Consider the following 17,380-nt stretch of genomic DNA (forward strand, 5'->3'; position numbering starts at 1 on the left):
GGTCTTTAGTCCTCTAAAAAAACACACACACACACACACACACCTCCTCAGAGAAGAGTGGGGGTCGTGGGTCGGATGGAGGGATGAAGGTAACGGAGAGACGGCGCCACACGGTGGAGACACTCGTCATGGACCGAGACATTTTAATAGAAAAACCAAACATGACGATACAATCCAACATTGTCAACAACAATCATGAGCAGCAGGCCATGTGGCCGCGGTGCTTCACGACCTCGCACACCGAGCTGCTGCAGCCAATCAGGACGCAGGATTATTGCACAGGACTCATCTAAGGCCTCGTAACCAGAACAAGAAGGAAGTTGAAAGAACTTTGTATTTACACTTCCTGTGTCCAGCGCAGCTCAGCTGGAATCAAAATATAGACTCTTCATAATAAACCGAGAGGCGGAGCTTCTGGAGGAAGATGGCCGGAGGCCATTGGTCACTACGTCACCCAGGGGTTTATGGGTAGGAAACAGTTTTGGTCGGTAACAGCAGAGCAAGTCACCCGAGGGAACAGACTGACAGGGAGGGAGGGGGGAGGGAGACACACAGGGAACACCGGTCAGGGAACTAGTGAGAAGTCGGGGAACCAGTTGGGGAACCGGTCAGTGAGCAGGCCAGATGAGAGGCCAAGGAAATGGTCATGAAGCAGGTAAGAGGTCAGGGAACAGGTCAGGGAACCCGTCTGGGAACAGGTAGGAGGTCAGGGAACAGGTAGGAGGTCAGGGAACACTTCGAGGAACAGGTAGGTGGTCAGGGAACAGGTAGGAGGTTAGGGAACACTTCGAGGAACAGGTAGGAGGTTAGGGAACAGGTAGGAGGTCAGGGAACAGGTAGGAGGTTAGGGAACAGGTAGGAGGTCAGGGAACAGGTAGGAGGTCAGGGAACAGGTAGGAGGTCAGGAAACAGGTAGGAGGTCAGGGAACAGGTAGGAGGTCAGGGAACAGGTAGGAGGTTAGGGAACAGGTAGGAGGTTAGGGAACAGGTAGGAGGTCAGGTAGGAGGTTAGGGAACAGGTAGGAGGTCAGGTAGGAGGTTAGGGAACAGGTAGGAGGTCAGGGAACACTTGGAGGAACAGGTAGGAGGTTAGGGAACAGGTAGGAGGTCAGGGAACACTTGGAGGAACAGGTAGGAGGTCAGGGAACACTTGGAGGAACGGGTAAAAGGTTAGGGAACACTTGGAGGAACAGGTAGGAGGTCAGGGAACACTTGGAGGAACGGGTAAAAGGTTAGGGAACAGGCCAGAGATCAGTTGAGGGAACAGACAGACGAGTAGGGACTGCGAACACCCAGAGAACTGATTTCCACAGGTGTCATTGTAAGACGGCGGTGCCCTGTGTGAGCCTCCGTTAGCATTAGCTTTGTAGCACGTAGCTGTACGGGAATGCACACGAAGCAGAGCATTGTGTTTAGCGTCTGGCTTTCTCAGCGAGACGCTAAAAGCAGTGCTCCGCTCAGTGTGTGCTGCTGTTAGCATGGAACATTTCCACTCCGACGCCAACGGCAGCGTAAACTGACCAACGTGCGATTTTCATTGTGTTGCAATGTAACATGACCCCGCCCTTTAGCATGTAGCTTTACCATGTGTAGTGCCGTTAGCATCACGCTGGAAACGCTACTTTTAGCATGTAGTGTTTGTAGCAAGATGCTAGATAACTTCAGGAAAACTGGTTCTCGAGTTTACTTGATCTTCAAAAAATTTGTTAGCAGTGGAGTAGCGTCACTCGTTACCATGGAGACGGGCTGCTATTGAGTCGCCCTGCAGTCAAGATCAGGACCTGGAGGACCCAGAGGACCCAGATCAGGACCTGGAGGACCCAGATCAGGACCTGGAGGACCCAGAGAAACCAGATCAGGACCTGGAAAAGCAGTGAACCGTTTTGTGATGCAACAGGAAGTGAGGAGACCAACACGGGAAGTGGAATTGGTTTGGAGCGTCAGAGTCGAGTACAAAACTGTAGGAAACCTGCAGCATGAGGAGGAGGAGGAGGAGGAGGAGGAGGAGGAGGAGGAGGAGGAGGAGGAGGAGGAGGAAGAAGAAGCCGGTCGTCCTTCAACTCAGTAGAAATGTGATTGATGTTAATAATCCAGCAGAGTCCCAGTTTCAAGCAGATCGGATTAAAAGTACAAACGGTTTTAAAAAGTGAATCTTCTCCTGGGGCCGAGGATCCCCTCCTACCCAAACAAGTCTTTCAGGTCGTTGTTGACGGACGAGCTGTGTTTGACGGCGCCGTGGTTCCCACCCGGGGCGGCGGCGGCCGCGGCGGCGGGCTGCGAGAAGTTCTGCGGGCTGAAAAAGGGGTTGGCCTGCATCCCGAAGCCCCCGGGCCCCGCCCCCATCCCCGCCGCCGCAGTCTGAGCGCCGGGCGCCGAGCCAAACGGCCCCAGCCAGGGGCCGCCGGCCGGGGCCGGGGGCCTGGGGCCCATCTGGTTCAGGGTGACTTTGGGCCGGTTGGGGGTGAACAGACTGTCCAGGGCCGACAGGTCGGGCGCCTTGCCCGACGGTCCTTGATTTTGCGTCAGCGCGCCAAAGTTTGGCGCGCTGGTGGCGGCGGCCATTCCGCCGTACAGCCCCGGGACCGCCGGCCGCGCGCCCATCCCCTGGAAGCCCATGCCGAAGCCGTTCGCCACCGGGGGCGCCATGGGGCCGGGCGGGGGGAAGGAGGGGAGGGGGGCGGTGGTGCCCCGCGCCGCGCCGGCTAACGACAGGCTGTTCAGAGACGTCATGTTGGTCAGGAGGCTGCTGGTCAGGTCCTTCATCTGCAACGTCACGGGAAACAGTGTGAGAGTGTGTGTGTGTGTGTGTGTGTGTGTGTGTGTGATACCGGCTGTACTTTTACTTGTGACTGAGTAGTCTGAGTAGTAGACTGAGCAGTATTTCCAGAGTGAAAATGTTCACTTTCATAGTTTAAAACCTACAAAGTCTCACTAATATTCCAAAGTCCTCCAACTGAAATAGTGAGACATTAGAGTGAGACGTTAGAATGAGATGTTAGTGTGAGCAGAGTGTGAGAGATTAGAGTGAGACATTAGAGTGAGCAGAGTGAGACATTAGTGTGAGATGTTGGAGTGAGCAGTGTGAGACGTTAGAGTGAGCAGAGCGTGTAACATTAGTGGGAGAAGTTAGCGTGAGGTGCTAGAGTGAGACGTTAGAGTGAGCAGAGTGAGACATTGGAGTGAGCAGAGTGAGACATTAGTGTGAGACGTTAGAGTGAGCAGAGCGTGTAACATTAGTGGGAGAAGTTAGCGTGAGGTGCTAGAGTGAGACGTTAGTGAGGCATTGGAGTGAGACAGAGTGACACGTTGGAGTGAACAGTGTGAGACGTTGGAGTGAGATCCTGTGTGTGTGTGTGTGTGTGTGTGTGTGTGTGTGTGTGTACCTGTGTGTTGCCGCAGGACGGGGGTGTGATGGTCTGTGGTGCCAACGGTTGCTGGTTCCTCAGTTTGGCCGCCTGCTCCTGCTCTTTAGCCAACCGCTGCTTCTCCTCCAGGGTCAGAGACATCTGGGGGGGGGGGGGGGGGGGGGGGGGGGGGGTCATAAACAAACTGGCTACATGCTAGGAGCTAGGTGTGTGTCCAGTGAGGTGAGATGTAATGTGATTACTCTGTTGGGCTGCGAGCTGGCTGCTGACGATCCGTTCTCCTTCCCGTTAACCCCCGAGCTGCCGAAGATGTCGTCCATCTGAAAGAACAGACACGCGTCACGCCTCCGCCCTGACGCCCGCCGCCACGCCTCCGCCCTGACGCCCGCCGCCACGCCTCCGCCCTGACGCCCTCACCTGATTGGCCGAGGTCGGCGGGCTCTTGGCCTCCTCCGGCTGGCCCCCTGGGTTTGTGATGTTGATACTCCTGCAGAGAAAAGGAAGCGAGGGTCAGTTGGATTGACGGTCCCCCCCCCCCCCCCCCCCCCCCCGCCGAGCTCAGGGTGAAGAGGAGAACTGACCTCTGCTGCTCCTGCATGACGTGCAGCTGCTCCAGCTTGGTCTTGTGTTCCGCCTCCATGCGGCTCAGCATCTCTCGGATCACCGCCATGAAGGAGTTGAACTGCAAACAAGAGCAGCGGCACATGTAGGAGCAGGACGACGTACGTGTGTGTGTGTGTGTGTTCATTAGATAGATAGATAGATAGATAGATAGATAGATAGATAATTACTTTATTCATCCCCGAAGGGAAATTGTCTCATTGCAGCAATCTGGTACATACGAATATTATAAAATACAATAGAATAGAAATAAAAGTAAGAAATAAAAATATAAAAATATCTGGGTATAAGACATAAAGTAAAACACAGAACGGAACAACGGCACTTAGAAATAAGCAGGAGATAAAAGCAAGATAAATAAATAGTAAGGTGCAGGGGCAGAGCCATTAGAAGTAGGCATTATATAATAATAATAATAACAATAATACAGATAATAACAATGTGTAATAGTGTATAATACTCTATAATGTATAGTACTACTAATAATTATATAGAAGAATGTTGAAGCTGAGAGCGGACTGAGCTGGACGAGACACACAAATATGACCAAACACATCTGTTTCTACACGCACGCACACACACACTAACACGTGTGTGTGTATGGGTGCAGCCTCGCTCTCCTGCTGCACCTGGTTGAGGTTGAGGTTGTGGTCGATGCTCAGGGACACCAGGTGAGGCAGACTCTTGGTGGCCAGGTTCTCCTTGGGGATCCCCAGCTTCTTGTGGCTGAAGGTGCACTTGTAGATCCCTGAAGAAGAAGATGATGAAGACCATGAGCGACCCAGGGAACCTCCACCCACTCACACAGGAGTCGGGGGGGGGGGGGGGGGGGGGACTTACCCAGGACCCCCATGAGCACGGCTGGTTCTCTGGAGGGGATCTGCTGCAGGAACGGCAGGATCTCGTCGATCACGTACCACTTGTCCAGGTATTCCAGGATCTTCCCCAGACACACCAGGGAGTTCACCCGGACCTGCACAGGCACACGGGCAGAGGACGCTTCAGGTGGGAGGGAAGGGGTAGCGCCTGCACCAGGGGTCCTCCTAATTTACCTTTCCGAATAACGAGTACAATCGAACGCAGCGTCAGATGACGGCTGATTTTTTCTGACCTTCAGGTCGCCGCACATGCGCGAACAACGACGCTAAGTGTGGCGAAGCTAACAAGCTAGTCAGCGAGTTACCGCAAAATTTGAAGCCCCCCCCAAAAACGAGTGGGGGGGAGCTGGACCAAGTGAGAAGACGAAGACGTTTCACTTTCATGAGGAATGGGAGGTGGACTTTTTTTTCACGATGTCATTTTCGAAGTGCGTTTGTTTCGTCTGCCAGTCGACCGTCACAATACCAAAGAAGGTCGTCAGAGTAAACTCTGGTAATTACAACAAATGTTCATTGTTAATTATGTCGTGTTGCACAATATTGGCTCATACGGTTTTGCAAGGTACATCGTTATACATTGTACGTATAAAGAATCCTCAATATATTTGAAAATAAATATATGTTTTGCATTTTTGTAGTGGGTAGATCACTTTGACTTGGTCGTTTTATAAGTAGCTCGCAGGCTGAAAAAGTGTGGCCATACTGCTGTACGCCATACGGCACAATGCTGCCCTCCACTGTCTAAACAAGATTTCACTCCACCTGCTACAATCCTCTGGTATAACCCAGAATTTTACCACTGCCTTACCAAGAGAGTCAGATTTCCTCCCCCTAGCTCTAAAACCGTTGAAGGAAAACACCTCCACTTCGTAGGTTTCACTGAAGGTTGCTCAGAACAAAAGAAACTGGATCCTTTGAACCGTCTGTGAACATTTTCATGAAGCCATTAAACCGGTTCAGGAACACGTTCTGGTCCGGAGACTCACGGCCAGCGAGGACGTCTGCAGGCAGGCCGACTTGATCCGGGGGATGAGCGAGTTCTTCATGGAAGGGTAGTCGATCAGGTTGGCAAAGGTGGGGATGATGTTGAGGCACAGCTCCTGCTCAGACAGAGGACAGAACCACAGTCAGTCATACTCCCGTGGTACTGACGGACATGTTCTGATGTTTGGGCTAAAAATAACCACCAGGTGAAGCGGATCAGACGGGAGTGTTCATGGACCTGACGCCACTCGTTCCTCTGTCCAGAAATACTGTCTATCACAAAGAGTTTAAAAACCCTCTGGAGCACATCTATTCTCCATGTCCAGATGTAAGAGTTCACCATCCTGCTGCCGTTCCAGAACCTTCTGTGTTCCTCAATCAGCCTGCTTAGTGTTCTTCATCACGGGAACTCTCTGTACAGAGGTCGTACAGTGACATCTAGAGGTCATACAGAGACATCTAGAGGTCATCTAGAGGTCGTACAGTGGCATCTAGAGGTCATACAGTGACATCTAGAGGTCGTACAGTGACATCTAGAGGTCATACAGTGACATCTAGAGGTCGTACAGTGACATCTAGAGGTCATACAGTGACATCTAGAGGTCATACAGAGACATCTAGAGGTCATCTAGAGGTCGTACAGTGACATCTAGAGGTCATACAGAGACATCTAGAGGTCGTACAGTGGCATCTAGAGGTCATACAGTGACATCTAGAGGTCATACAGAGACATCTAGAGGTCATCTAGAGGTCGTACAGTGACATCTAGAGGTCATACAGTGACATCTAGAGGTCATACAGATACATCTAGAGGTCATCTAGAGGTCGTACAGTGACATCTAGAGGTCATACAGAGACATCTAGAGGTCGTACAGTGACATCTAGAGGTCATACAGAGACATCTAGAGGTCATCTAGAGGTCGTACAGTGGCATCTAGAGGTCATACAGTGACATCTAGAGGTCGTACAGTGACATCTAGAAGTCATACAGTGACAAGTAGAGGTCATCTAAAGGTCGTACAGTGATATCTAGAGATCATCTAGAGGTCATACAGTGATATCTAGTTGTGCAATGTTTGCAAAGCAACACAGCAATGTAGATGTGATCAAAGTCGTTGTCCAGCAGGCGGCGCTCTGCCGCCAGACGTCAGCGTTTTAAAACTCCAGCTCTCCAGGAGAGCAGCTCTGACCAGCAGCTCTGCAGGACCTACGTCCTCCTCCACCCTAAACGCCCTGAAAATAGTCCCAATGGTTTATACTAACCTCAAGCTGTCTTTAGAGAGAAAACACGCAAACATTCCTACATTTCATACTTTACTGTAGAGACGATTTATTACAGCCTCATATAAAATCAACAGTAATGATAATAATAATAGTAATGATAATAAGAATAAACTAAGGCTAACAGAGCTCTGGTATCGGAATAGTATCGGTATGGGCAGATATCTACATTCTGGTATCGGGATCGGACGTGAAAAAACGTGGCTCAGTGCTTCATTATTAAATCTGTGAATTAATGTTAAATCTAGACATGAATTGACATGAACAGTCCAGTGACAATCAGTCGTCCACCGTGGGTTTAGTGCTACCTGGATCTGGACTGAAGGAGCTTCCAGCGCTCGGTACACCATCGGCAGCACGCAGTTCTTAATGTCCTCTGCCGGGGTTTTCGTGAGCAGCAGGTCCATTTTTTGTAGGAATATCAGCAGGATCTGGAGAGGAACAATAATGTTTAATGGATTGATCTGAACAGGAAAAGCAGGAAGGAAGTGACGAGCGAGTACGAGAGAGCGGAGGCTGCAACATCAGTGGATTTAGTCCATCTTACACAACACACACACAAAAATACACACACACGTGACTGAAGCATATTCAGCAGAGACACACTCACCATGTTACTAGCCTGAAGGAGCGTGGAAGGAAAAACAGAGACATAAAGAAAAAAACAGCATGCTGTTTAGTTCAATCTGGTACACACACACACACACACACACACACACACACACACACACACACACACACACACACACACACACACACACACACACACACACACACACACACACACACACACACACACACACACACACACACACACACACACTTCGTTACACTTCGCAGCAGGTGATTGGGCGTTTATAGAGTGGGCGTGTCCAGCAGGGCCAATCAGAAAGGTGCGTTGGTACCTGGATGGGCTCCTGCTGCTTGAACACGGGCGTGAGGTCGGGCAGGATGAGGCGGACGTACTCGTCCTTGGTGCACTCCTCGGCGATCAGCAGCACGTTGGGCAGCACGAAGGGAACCATGTCCGGGTTCACGAACTCCGAGGTCAGAGCCGGCAGGATGCGGTACACCACCACTCTCTGAGGGGCGACACAGGGAGAGCCGAGAGAGTCGCGTCAGAACCCCGGAGAGAGCTGAGTGAGTCGCTTCAGAACCACGGAGAGAGCTGAGTGAGTCGCTTCAGAACCCCGGAGAGAGCTGAGTGAGTCGCTTCAGAACCACGGAGAGAGCTGAGAGAGTCGCTTCAGAACCACGGAGAGAGCTGAGTCGCTTCAGAACCCCGGGGAGAGCTGAGAGTCTCTTCAGAACCCCGGAGAGAGCTGAGTCGCTTCAGAACCCCGGGGAGAGCTGAGTCGCTTCAGAACCCCAGGGAGAGCTGAGAGTGTCGCTTCAGAACCACGGAGAGAGCTGAGAGAGTCGCTTCAGAACCACGGAGAGAGCTGAGAGAGTCGCTTCAGAACCACGGAGAGAGCTGAGAGAGTCGCTTCAGAACCACGGAGAGAGCTGAGAGAGTCGCTTCAGAACCACGGAAAGAGCTGAGAGAGTCGCTTCAGAACCACGGAGAGAGCTGAGAGTCACTTCAGAACCCCGGGGAGAGCTGAGAGAGCTGAGAGAGTCGCTTCAGAACCCCGAAGAGAGCTGAGAGAGTCGCTTCAGAACCCCGGGGAGAGCTGAGAGAGTCGCTTCAGAACCACGGAGAGAGCTGAGAGAGGCGCTTCAGCACCCCGGAGAGAGCTGAGAGAGTCGCTTCAGAACCACGGAGAGAGTTGAGAGAGGCGCTTCAGCACCCCGGAGAGAGCTGAGAGAGGCGCTTCAGCACCCCGGAGAGAGCTGAGAGAGTCGCTTCAGTACTAAAACCAACAACAGCACCCACTCGTGGGCCAACATGGAAACTACATCTTTTCAGTGTTTCTGCCGTTTCCATGAAGGCAACCATCGTTTTAAAAAACGCCGCCGTGTAAACGTGAAACTTTCCTGAATGAAAAACCCCAAAAACGTTGTTTTCACCTGAACCGTTGTCGTGGAAACGGGGGCTGAATTTTATGTTTCATGAAGTACAAAGTGTACCTGTAAAGAGTACTCCGCTCCGGCGTACCTTTGGTAGTTTGGGCAGGACTTTGGGGAGCCCCTTGTAGAACTGGGACTTCTGCAGGTTGTCTCTCTGGAAGAGGGAGTCGAAGTACTGCAGGGTGACGGCGCCCACGTCATCGAAGAACGGGATCTGCAGACCACAAACAGCTTTACTGCAATGGGCTCCGCCCCAAAAAACGCCAGGAAGTCACGCGACTGTGCCGAACCTTGGTCATCTGGTCGGCGTCCGGCCGCACGGTGGGCGTGACGCTCAGCAGCATCTTGACGTGCTCTCGCACCTCCTCGGGGATTTTGTTGAGCACGGCGGGACTCATGCTGCTCAGCTGCAGGGGGGACAGAAGACATTAGGTGACCTCCACGCTGCCGGCTCGCTGCCAGAGAGAGAGCTGACCAATCAGAGAAGAGCAGGGGCAGAACTGAGATCTGCACTGAGCGCCACAATAAGCAGGTCTGATGTGGACCGAACTCAGCGGCTGAGTGAAAGGTCACGAAATAAAAGCTCCAAATGATAGAATGAGTGCTGGAGCCACCAGGACATTGTCCAGGCGGACAGGAGACATCCTCCCAGAGGACAATCCAGTCTCTGGACTGTAAACAATAACACTAAACTCTGTCCAACAGGTCAACAAGACATCGGCCTGAAACCTTTTATGTTCCAACGACGTTTCAGTCGTTTACGAGTTAAAGTACAGGTGAAGCAGGTTCAGCCTCATGCAGCTTCACTTTCTAGCGTTTCCCTCACTTTAGCTTGTTTAGCTTCTAGTAGTGTGTGTGTGTGTGTGTGTGTGTGTGTGTTATGATGTGTCTGACAAATTGTGCTTCATTGATTGTATTGATCACTTATTGACTTGAAGTGGAAAGTTTCTCTTTGGAAGATCGTCTGCTGTGGAGTGAAATTTAAAATGTGAGTATGTGAAGCTGTGAAGGTTGAGTGTCGTCCTCCTCCTCCTCCTCCTCCTCCTCCTCCTCCTCCTCCTCCTACCTCCTCCTCCTCCTCCTCCTCCTACCTCCTCCTCCTCCTCCTCCTCCTCCTCCTCCTCCTCCTCCTCCTCCTCCTCCTCCTCCTCCTCCTCCTCCTCCTCCTCCTCCTCCTCCTCCTCCTCCTCCTCCTCCTCCTCCTCCTCCTCCTCCTCCTCCTCCTCCTCCTCCTCCTCCTCCTCCTCCTCCTCCTCCTCCTCCTCCTACCTCCTACCTCCTACCTGGTCGAGCTGGCGGCTGAAGCTCTTGAAGATGTCGTGCTTGTTGACCTGGAACACGGGCTTCCCCTCGTTGAAGACGGCGTGCATGACCACGCCCAGCGAGTACATGTCGGAGGCGGAGTCACAGCTGACGGACAGGATGTACTCGGGGGCCAGGTACTCGGGGTTGGGCAGGCAGAGCGGGGGCAGGTTGGGCTCCCACTCCTTACAGGAGTACTTGGGCTGAATGGGGAGACAAGAGGACGGTGGTCACCGGAGGAGAAAACCCTCTGGATGGGGCTCAGCGTCCCGGCAGGGAGGCGTGGAACCCAACCTGGGCGTCGGAGGCGTTGACGGACGAGATGCTGAAGTCGAAGCCCATGATCTTCCAGGCGCCGCTCTTGTTGAGGATGATGTTTTGCGGACACAGGTTCCCGTGAACCATCTTCACGCCGCCGTGCAGGAACGACAAACCCTCCGAGATCTGGACAGAACAAAAAGACCCCAGACCTCAGCAACAACCCAACAGTACGTCCCGTCAGTTCTCTGGGTACTCTTAATAAGAGCGGCCTCACCCTATCACGCACATTTCTTAAGGCGAGAGATGGATTTCCATACCTTGGAAGTGTAGGTTACTCCCCCCTCATACATACAGATATCAAAGTTCACTATGACCCCCTGGTGAAGGAGGTAAAAGGCTGACGTGAAAAATGGACAATGCCCTTATCAACAGGGCCAATTAATTGCATCAAGATTCTACCAAAACTTTTATACTTGTTTCGATCTATTCCACTTCCTTTGCCAAAGTCTTTTTTCTTTGCAGATTCACCTGGAATAATAGAAAACTTAGACTTAAATGATTGTACCTGTCATACGATAGGGGTGGTTTACTGATAACTTTAGTGGTACTATTGACCTACTCAGCTGCGTTCGGCTCGGTTTTATTTTTCTACACATTCCCCTCCAGCACGGGTCTTGAACAGTCTTCGTCCAAGTTCCCGCTGTGCCTTCACCTATACTCTGCGGATATCAAGACGTTAAAGACAGGAACAGCACACCCTTTGCTTAAAAACACTATTGATATTTGGTTTAAAGCTCATAAACATACTGGTGATACGCCCCTCCCCTCTCAATTCGCTCCTATTTGGAGTAATGCGGTAAAAATTGGGCGAAGCAAGGACTGAAAGAAATAGGATTAATATGCTCAAGGTGATTCCTTGTCATTCAATATGTTTTTTTTTTTTTTATATTTACAATTGAAGCATTTTATTTCATCAAAACATTGTGACATTCCGCTGTCGTGCCTCGAGGGAATTGTCATAAAACATATGCAAGGTCGGCGGCAAATATCTGTACTGCATGCTGCACTTGTTTCTCATGACAAAGAATCCATCTTGTTTATTTAGCTTTTTGTTTCGTGTGTTTGCTTTGAATAAAACATCTCGTAATAATTTACGTATGTTTTCGTATACTGAAAATAATACAGAATATTGTTTAAAAAAAACAACCAACAAACCAACGCAACAAAAACCTGCAATAGCCACAGATCAACGCGTCACTTCAGCATCGTGACGTGTGTGGTGGTTGGCCCCGCCTCCTCACAGCCGGAGGGCCCCTGGTTGGAGTCCAGGTTGAGCCGACTCTTCCAGCTCCTCTGGATTCTTCGCACAGAGTGTGAGGTGATTTGTTGAACCGCTGAAGGGAACTCTTCAGCCTTGTGTTTTTTTTTTTTTTAAGTTTAAATCAACCAATGGTTCGACCTCTGGTCTCACAGCCGGCGGGCCCCTGGTTCGAGTCCAGGCTGAGGCTTGACCATGGTTTCCCCCCCCCACAATCCAAAAGTGAAGTAAAAAAATCCAGCAATCAAGTATTTTCCATTAAAACTCCACAGTTCATGAGCTGTTGTGCTGGTGTGCACCTGCTAAAGGTACAGACAATGTAAAGTCTGCGCAGTGTCAGATTACAGCAATCTAAACTATTTATTCATTATAAAAAAAAATGAACTTCTTCACGTTGTGTTTTCTTAGTGGCTGGTTCACTGGAAACGTTTCACTCTGGGACTCGGTGACTCACTGTTGATCTAACGGGCAGCATTACATAACATAGTGTTTTCCTCTGAAACGATGGCGGACCACTACTTGTCCTCCATCAAACAAATTGAAGTTCATCAATTCTAAATTCAAGTTGTGATGATGACAGAAAACATCTACCACAGAATATTTTAACACCGTTTTTCCATTTCTAGAAACCCACATGATGAGGATTAAGACGGAGTTTGACGTGGACTGAGGGAAAGTTTTGGTTTCTCACCTGCAACAGGCCGTACTTGGTCTCCACGTCGTACAGCTTGTACTCCTTGATGTCGGACGGCACCGGGCTGGGCAGGTTGTCCCACTGGCCCAGGACGTTGGCCAGGCTGGCAAACACCGGCTCAGTGCAGAACGCCAAGCAGTCGCTGAGGGGCGGACCGCAGCAACACGTCAGCAACACGTCAACAACAACAACAACACATCAGCAACACGTCAGCAACACATCAGCACCATGTCAACAACAACAACAACACATCAACAACACGGCAGCAACACATCAACAGCATGTCAACAACACATCAGCAACACATCAACAACAACAACAACACATCAACAACACGGCAGCAACACATCAACAGCATGTCAACAACACATCAGCAACACGTCAACAACACATCAGCAACATGTCAACAACACATCAGCAACATGTCAACAACACATCAGCAACATGTCAACAACACATCAGCAACAACAACAACACATCCGCAACATGTCACCAACACATCAGCAACACGTCAACAACACATCAGCAACATGTCAACAACACATCAGCAACAACAACAACACATCAGCAACAACAACAACACATCAGCAACACGTCAGCAACATGCCAGCAGCACGTCAACCGCAGCAACACATCAACAGCATGTCAACAACACATCAGCAACATGTCAACAACAACACATCAGCAACACGTCAACAACACATCAGCAACATGTCAACAACACATCAGCAACAACAACAACACATCAGCAACAACAACAACACATCCGCAACACGTCAGCAACATGCCAGCAGCACGTCAACCGCAGCAACACATCAACAGCATGTCAACAACACATCAGCAACATGTCAACAACAACACATCAGCAACACGTCAGCAACATGCCAGCAGCACGTCAGCAACAACAACAACACATCAGCAACATGTCACCAACACATCAGCAACAACAACAACACATCAGCAGCACGTCAGCAACAGGTCAACGACATGTCAGCAACACGTCAACACATCAGCAACACAACACGTCAACAACACATCAGCAACACATCAACAGCAGCAACACATCAACAGCATGTCACCAACACATCAGCAACACAACACGTCAACAACATCAACACATCAACAACGTGTCAGCAACACATCCACACATCAGCAACACAACATGTCAACAACACATCAACAACACGTCAGAGGAAACATGGAAACTTCACAACACCGCAGGTCGACCATGAGGATCCACAGGAAGTCTACAGAGACCAGGATCAACCAGTCTGGCTTATGGATGGAAGTTAATCCCAAATTGTACTTCCTAAAGTTAATTCCACCTTTTTGTTGCTCAAGTTAATCCCAAGTTTTAGTTGCTAAAGTGACTCAAATAAAGTCAAGAGTGGAAATTCAAAACAAAAGAAAGTGAATGAAGCCAAATAAACAATAGACCCCAAGCAAGTGAAACATCTAATCCGGACCAGCGTCGTCCCTGCAGACTTCCTGGTTCTGGAGGACAACCTGCGGCTCCGCCCACTTCCTGTGCGGCCGGAGTTTGGAGTGCGTTATTCACCGGGACTCCTCTAGAGGGTGCTGCACCGTCAGCAGACGAGGGTGACGCAGTCTGGTGAGCTGCTGGACTCCTTTCTTCAGGGAGTCCACCATCTGGTCCTTCTCAAACTTCTGGTACTTGTCCACCAGCTTCTTATCGAACACAAACACAGCCACTTCCTGCAGGGAGACACGGGACCAGCTCAGTGACACACAGAGACACAGAGACGCAGAGACAGACACACACACACACACACACACACACACACACACACACACACACACACACACACACACCTGCTTGGTGGACTTCTTGGTGCCGTTGTAGATCCTCCAGCTCAGACCGGGCCCCCCGCTGGCGATGTGCCGCCCGACCTCGAACTCCCGGGTCACGGGGTTTCCCATCACGGCGCTGGTGACGTCGGCCGTCACCTTGGTGACGGTGCTCTTCAGCTTGTTCAGCATGGACTCCATGGCGAGGCCGGACCTGGACTCTGAAGGACCACGAGAGCCGACTGGCAAGTCAGGAGACACGCCGCACTGCGAGCACACAGGAAACACTGACACGCGTCACATGAGGCAAATTCAGCCAATCAGAGCAGGACATGATTCGTTTTGTCTTGTTTCGTAAACTGAGGACATTCAACACAAGTCTGAAGACCAAACAGTCAAACAGCCACTTGTAACGTCTACAATATCGGTATCGGGATATGATCCAGTATCGGCATCGGGATATGATCCTGTATCGATATCGGGGTATGATCCAGTATCGGTATCGGGATATGATCCAGTATCGGTATCGGGAGATGACCCAGTATCGGTATCAGGACATGATCCAGTATCGGTATCAGGATATGACTCAGTATCGGTATCAGGATATGATCCAGTATCGGTATCAGGATATGATCCAGTATCGGGTTCCGATATGAGCGTAATTGACAGATCAGAAATGTCCGATCCATGAAGCCTGGTCTGTGTTACTGTTGCTGAAATGACCCCACAGTTTACAGGTTTACATCCGCAGGGAGAAGAGTAGCTGATAACTTACTCCTTCCAGGATCAACGACGTGTCCGTCTGTCAAACAGTCGCCATAGTTGGTACAGCTTTTAAATATTCAAACTTTGTGTCCTCGCCAATAAAGCAATTTCTCCTCTGCTGTCTCACAGAGATACAAAACACTCCATCGTGACAGTGTGAATTAATGTTAGAGAGGCTCTCGCTTCTTGTTGACGTGGATAAAGTGTGGAAAAGTTCAGAGGAATGTAAAAATCATGGCTCACTCAGTGAATAGGATGGAACATGTTGGGATACTCAGCAGACAAACCAGGATATTTAATGTCCAGTTTGGGACAATTTCACCACAGATTAACCAGGTGGTCAGTGTCCAGAGGACCTGAAATAGACTGATCGGACTGAGGACTGGACATAAAAGACTGGACATGTAGAACAGGACATAGAGGACTACACATAGAAGACTGGACATGTAGAACAGGACATAGAAGACTGGACATGTAGAACAGGACATAGAGGACTAGACATAGAAGACTGGACATGTAGAACAGGACATAGAGGACTAGACATAGAAGACTGGACATGTAGAACAGGGCATAGAGGACTATACATAGAAGACTGGACATTTAGAACAGCACATAGAGGACTAGACATAGAAGACTGGACATGTAGAACAGGACATAGACGACTACACATTTAGAACAGGACATAGAGGACATGTAGAACAGGACATAGAAGACTGGACATGTAGAACAGGACATAGAAGACTGGACATGTAGAACAGGACATAGAGGACTAGACATAGAAGACTGGACATGTAGAACAGGACATAGAAGACTGGACATGTAGAACAGGACATTGAGGACTAGACATAGAAGACTGGACATGTAGAACAGGACATAGAAGACTGGACATGTAGAACAGGACATAGAGGACTAGACATAGAAGACTGGACATGTAGAACAGGACATAGAAGACTGGACATGTAGAACAGGACATAGAGGACTAGACATAGAAGACTGGACATGTAGAACAGGACATAGAAGACTGGACATGTAGAACAGGACATAGAGGACTAGACATAGAAGACTGGACATGTAGAACAGGACATAGAGGACGAGACATAGAAGACTGGACATGTAGAACAGGACATAGAAGACTGGACAGGATCCAGAGGACTGGTTTCATTCACACCCCCCACTCAGCCTGACAACATGTTCAGATCTCAGCTAGTTAACTGATAGTTTTAATTTGAAAAGCTGTTCACCTGCTGAACTGAAACATAAAAGTGTTGAATCTAAACTTTTACTGTGACGTTTGTTTCGTCTGATGGGATGAAAACCTTCCTGTTAGCGTCCCGTCCACATTAGCACAGAGCTAACTAGCACCGCCGTGTACAGCACCTGACATCCCCCCGGTAACCTCCACTTAACACATTTAATCCACACGCAGGAGGAAGAAGAGCAGGGATCCTGCTGTGTGCTAGTTTCACAGGGTGACGGGAGCGAGCGGCTAAAGCTAACTGGAGCTAACTGGCCACACAGCGCAGGTCGGACGGAGACGTCTCTGTCATGAAGACACTCACCTGTCAGTCTGACAGCCTGCGGCTCCGGCCCGGGGTGTGAAGCCGCTTTATGGGGGGGTCTCACCACTCAGTACGACGTGTGAAAAACTCGGCGAACCCGGGCTCCATGTCTCCTCACAGCAAACGGAATGAGTTAGCCGAGCAGGCTAACAGGAAGCTACACTTCCGGGTTGTTCGTGCGGCAACGTCAACGTCGGATGACGTCACGCTTCGAGTGACCGATCTAAACTTGTTGCCATGGGAACACGAGAAACCAGCGTTCGTTCAGTGTTGATAAATGGAACTTTTTTGCCGTCGTCAGAGTGGAAATAGCAGACTGACGTCACAGTGAAGCTACTTTTAGTCATAATTCAGTTCAGTTTACACCGTCACACGGAAACTAATTCAAGATTTAGCACAATGCACGCAAATTAGTAAATTATTATTTTATGAAAAGCAGATTGTCAGATTCATTTGTGACACAAAAATACTCAAATACGTCAAACTATATATCTAAATGTGTGTGTGTGTGTGTGTGTGAAGAACGTGAGAAA

At 49.9% G+C, this 17,380-nt stretch overlaps 1 protein-coding gene across 3 annotated transcripts; it reads right to left on the bottom strand.

The window, feature by feature from the left end:
• Positions 1–126: 126 nt before the first annotated feature.
• On the bottom strand, positions 127–16,964 carry scyl2 (SCY1 like pseudokinase 2). 3 transcript variants are annotated; one of them, XR_013937100.1, is made up of 19 exons: positions 16,848–16,964; positions 14,548–14,790; positions 14,273–14,430; positions 12,712–12,856; positions 10,736–10,885; positions 10,423–10,644; positions 9,430–9,546; positions 9,228–9,353; positions 8,035–8,211; positions 7,438–7,560; positions 5,851–5,964; positions 4,827–4,959; positions 4,616–4,734; positions 3,947–4,047; positions 3,783–3,852; positions 3,608–3,685; positions 3,384–3,506; positions 1,863–2,763; positions 127–1,832 (listed from the first exon to the last, which is right to left on the bottom strand). XR_013937100.1 is itself a non-coding variant. In XM_080517903.1 (18 exons), the coding sequence occupies exons 2-18, from the start codon at positions 14,722–14,724 to the stop codon at positions 2,179–2,181; spliced, it is 2,718 nt and encodes a 905-aa protein (XP_080374029.1). In that variant the 5' UTR covers positions 14,725–14,790; positions 16,848–16,964; the 3' UTR covers positions 127–2,178. The 3 variants fall into 3 exon arrangements, 2 of the variants coding, with proteins under 2 accessions (XP_080374029.1, XP_080374030.1); XM_080517903.1 differs by having other exon boundaries at positions 127–2,763; XM_080517904.1 differs by having other exon boundaries at positions 127–2,763; positions 14,548–14,744; positions 16,848–16,961.
• Between the last annotated feature and the right edge of the window lie 416 nt (positions 16,965–17,380).

Source organism: Blennius ocellaris (genome assembly GCF_963422515.1).
Source record: "Blennius ocellaris genome assembly, chromosome: 22".
NCBI lineage: Eukaryota > Metazoa > Chordata > Actinopteri > Blenniiformes > Blenniidae > Blennius > Blennius ocellaris.

What these genes read in the sequence shown, in the direction of transcription:
- scyl2 (XM_080517903.1), bottom strand. Translation starts at nt 14,724, where the DNA reads ATGGAGTCCATGCTGAACAAGCTGAAGAGCACCGTCACCAAGGTGACG. An exon ending in ACGCCGACCAGATGACCAAG is followed by an intron (nt 9,354 to 9,429) that starts GTTCGGCACAGT and finishes TGTGGTCTGCAG; the next exon opens with ATCCCGTTCTTCGATGACGT. An exon ending in ACAACCTCAACCTCAACCAG is followed by an intron (nt 4,048 to 4,615) that starts GTGCAGCAGGAG and finishes TCTTGTTTGCAG; the next exon opens with TTCAACTCCTTCATGGCGGT.